Source organism: Centruroides sculpturatus, unplaced genomic scaffold (assembly GCF_000671375.1).
Source record: "Centruroides sculpturatus isolate CEXI.00-Female unplaced genomic scaffold, Cexi_2.0 scaffold966, whole genome shotgun sequence".
NCBI lineage: Eukaryota > Metazoa > Arthropoda > Arachnida > Scorpiones > Buthidae > Centruroides > Centruroides sculpturatus.
In genome coordinates, this window is record NW_019385273.1 from 276887 (window position 1) to 281332 (window position 4446).

General features: G+C 30.1%; 1 protein-coding gene across 1 annotated transcript in view; it reads left to right on the plus strand.

Moving 5' to 3' along the window:
• Positions 1-4446, plus strand: part of LOC111637024 (DNA polymerase alpha subunit B-like) — a 65772-nt gene that overhangs the window by 51460 nt on the left and 9866 nt on the right. Inside the window, exons 15-16 of the mRNA XM_023382424.1 lie at positions 2805-2864; positions 3911-4034. Of these exons, the coding sequence (XP_023238192.1) occupies positions 2805-2864; positions 3911-4034 (184 nt within the window). The remainder of the gene's footprint in view (positions 1-2804; positions 2865-3910; positions 4035-4446) is intronic.

Genomic DNA, 4446 nt, shown 5'->3' on the forward strand with positions numbered 1-4446 from the left:
TGTAAACTTTTTATACCAGAAATTGTGAATGTTGTCTACACCAGGTGTCTTCCAGTTGTGTGTTCTGTTAACAGCGTAGCGAATGTCGTGTATGTTTATTTCAGCACAGGGCATACTTGGTATGTTATGCAAGTTTCTGTTCTCCTCCTTGATCCAGCCTGCATCAGCATTGTGTGTAACAGCATTGGACCAAAGAGATGACCAATAAGTTGTGAGTTCTTCTTCTGTTGGTGTGCCACTGTGCTGTGTATCAGTGTTTGTTTTAGTACTGATTTGTCTGTAGAAAAGTTATTATTATTATTATTACTCAAAATTTACGAGTATTTTTAATATTTACAATATATGTATAAGTATAATCAAAACTTTTATTCCAATTTTTGTTCAAGTTATTTTTGAATTAATTCAGTTATGTCTTTCAATGCTTATATATATATGCAGCATAAATCATTAAAATTTAATGGATTGTTCTAAGAAAAATTTGAATTTAAATGTAGTTGCAGTAGAAACAAAAATCACATCATTTCCATTTTGTCATTGTAATCAGTAAAATCAATACTTTTATTACAAAAACTTAATGATTGGCATAAATGATTATTTTCTTATAATTTGATAAATCTTAATACAATGTTTTGCATTTTGCAATGTACAGTAGTTAATTTTAAGATAGGCCATAGCATCTGAAGTAAATTGATTTTTTCAAATGTGTAAGTAAATCAAAACTCTAAAATTTATAAAATTACTTTTTGAATGTGTCATTGACAAAATTCACTGGATAATGTTATCCATGGTGGATGACATTTTCCATTACAAGTTAAATATACCAATTTATTGAATGGTGTAGAGCAAAATTTGAAGTTCGACAAATATTTGGTAAGTTAGGATTATGTTCCTGCAACAGTGAGAATTTAAAAATTTCTATTTGGAATTTAGGATAATGAAAAAATTATTAGATAAATTAAATGAAGATTCAGTCTTTATGAAAAATGTTGTAAAAAAAAAAAATTTATGCTTGTATAGGTGTAACCCCCGTATAACACGGCACTTCTATAGCACGGATTCACTCTAACATGGTTCGAGAATTGGTACCATCCCCCGTATAACACGGTACTTTTATAGCACAGATTTACTCTGACACGGTTCGAGAATTGGGTAAAACCCTCGTACAACAGGAAATGTAATAAATTTTTACATACTTAAGTAATAATAGTTCACGAAAATTATTATTTTCGTGAACTATTAGTACTTAAGTATGTAAATTTTCTCTTCTCGCCTTCTGTCGATACACGTGGTCCTTCTCGAAACTTGTTTCAATGTTGCCAGATCGCGACGCTTCTGCTTCTGATGTTGCCGAATGTTTTTCCCTTATTCCATACTTGCTTTATTCTTCATAAGTGCTTAGCACCATATAAGGAAATTTATAAAGACCTTTTAACTAGAAGCAAGCAATCTAAAATTACATACATTTTGCAAAAGGTAAAGCATGGATCTGAAGATAATGCAGAAAAATGCTCAGAGGATAAGGATAACTTGCCAAAAAGAAAACGCTCTCGGTTAATTAATAGTGTTTTTAGTGATGACGAAGAAAACATTGTTTAATTTATATTAATATGTATCACTTAAAAAAATTTTAATGAAGATATTTATCTTAATTATGAAAATATACTAGCATGTTTTTTAATTTTTGGAACCTAACCCTCCTTTTCGTATTAGTTCTTTGTTTCGTATAACATGGATTTGCATAACATGGCAATTTTTTGGAACGTAACTACCGTGTTATACGGGGGTTACCTGTAGTTCAATAAAGCTTAAATTGTTTTAAGTAAAGATCAATTTTTTCACATTTTCTTCCATCATTTTTGATGAGTTATGGCTAGTACTTTTATGTGACCGCAGGGTCAGCACCTCCTTGGCACCTTGTCAGGAATGACACCACTATGTCTGCTGGACACAGAAATCTTGATGGCCTTTATGTTATTTATCATGCAAGCAGTCACATTTGCGGGCTTCTGGACTCGGAATGGAGGCAGATGGAAACAACCAGAAGTAGTACACTCCACAAATTAACATTTAAGAAAAATACCTGTTTATAGATAGATATTATTTAAAAGTTCTATGAGATATTGTTTACAAGTTTACAATCATTTCAGAAGCTTAACACAATGGCTAAAAAGTATTTTAGATGCTTAGCACAATTGCTAAAGGGAGTGGGATATAGAGAGATAAACCTAACACAACCCTGACTGAGAGAGAGAGAGAGAGCTCACAGTAAGTTCGCGAGATGATAAATACCTTAAAATACTCATGATTCCTAGTCATATCGATGCACAAATCAAGGAAAGGTCAACAACTCAGTTCAGAGGGTAATCCTTTTTTTCTCAGTTTCTTGAGCGGTGGCAATGGCTAAAACAGCAGTTCGGAACACACACACTTAGGAAAAAGGGTTGATGATGACTCCCTGGCTTGTTATCACTCCCTCCTTTTTTATTAGGGGACTTCTCCTGGGTTTTTCCCATGACTTCGTTAGGAGGTTTAGTACATCGGGGTCAATAGTCACATTTTCATTCATTGATTCTGGGTGACACATTCAATGTATTATCTTCAACAAGGAAATAAGTCTGTGGGAAACAGTTCAATTATCTTTGACAATTTTAGCAAAACAACTTTAACGAAAAACTAAATCAAACAAAAATTTCTTTACCAAATTTGGCTCTCACATTTATATTCTATTAATTATTGTATTATGAGTTAACATAATTAATATTATTATATATTTTAATTAATTAAATTTTACTTCGTTTTAACAGCCCATCAACCATGAGTGATCGACTTGGTCGTCTTTGTCGCCATATACTTAATCAACAAAGGTTTGAAGTTTTAATTACAATAATATTTGAAAATTAAATTTCAGTTTATATTTAAAATTTCAAATGATTAAAGTTGAAATAAATTATATTCTATGGACATATGTAATACATTTTTATTCAAGTTATTTAAATATAGTTACTTCATTCAGCTCATTTGGTGTAATACTTAAAAAGAAAAACCTTGGTTTTGTTTTTAAGCATTACAGCAGATGGAAGCGATCGTAGTGATGCAGAGGATACTGTTTAATATCTCTATTCTTAAGGTGTAAAACCTGAAGCAATGAACACACTGTTCATTGCCAATTGTAATTGATTCCTTGTGTTGTTTCTCATATGCACTGTGATACTGTCTTTCAAGACATCAAATTTAATTAATGTTCTCAATAAACCACAACTTTTTAAATGTTCTCTCAACCAAAATTCACGTGGATTTAGATCAAATATTTTTTTATAGAATGTCTTCTGCATGTCCTGAAATGTCACCATGTCAAATTTAGTTATATTTATATTTCTCAATATCTTTTTGTGCATTCAAACACAATCAAGTAAACAAATAAAATTTCTTTATGATGCAAATTTTACTGGCTTTTACATAAGTTTTTTTTATAATTTTTATTTTTTTAAATATAATATTCTGCTGACAAGCAAGGCTTGAAAAATTAGTTATATCTTGTTCTGTTAATTAAAAAGCAATATATATATTTTATGAAGAATTTTTCAAATTGTTTTCAGTTATGTTTAAATTTCTAAAATATTAGTTGGCAAAGGCCATATTTTGTAAGGTTTATTTGAATTCTTACATTTTTATTATTCCCAAAATTTTTTCTGTGATTCATAAAAGATCATGATATATAGATTACATGCTATTAGTTTAAAATAAATAGAAATTTCTATTAAAATTTTTAAGGTTACTTTAAACTGACTTATTTATTTATTTAAGAATTAGTGTATATTACTTGATTTAAATCTAAATTTTAAATTCTTATCATACTTCAAATAATATATTGAGTGTAAATTGTCTAAAGAATAAATAATTTTTCTTACAGTTTTTATCCACTTTATCCCTCAAATGAAGTCAATATCAGTTATGAACACTTGGAATTATATGCAAAATTAACAGTTTCACCCCATATTTTAATTTTGCCTTCAGATCTAAGACATTTTATTAAGGTAAGTTACAAATTATTTTGTTTATCAAATTAGAAATACAGTAGAACCTCCATTATCCGGACCTCCATTATCCGGATTTTCGATTATCCGGATTGTTCAAAATAAACAAAAATTTTACGAATTTGCTGATTCGCACTTGGCAAATTATGACATTGTTTATGTACGTAATGGAATGCATAATTTTTTTGTTTCAACAACGTCTCACCCAGCACAGTGGTAGTAAACTCTTAAATATATTTTACGTAGTAATAAAAATATAACTTGACATACGTATTTATAAATAATTTATATTCAAATTACATCATTTCTATGACCAAGGGTAACGTAAGGCATGGACGAAGTGGGCCACTGCCTATGCCTCGCGGTCCGAAGGGCCTCGCGCCTCGAAGGTTTATGCATTACTTAAAAGCCG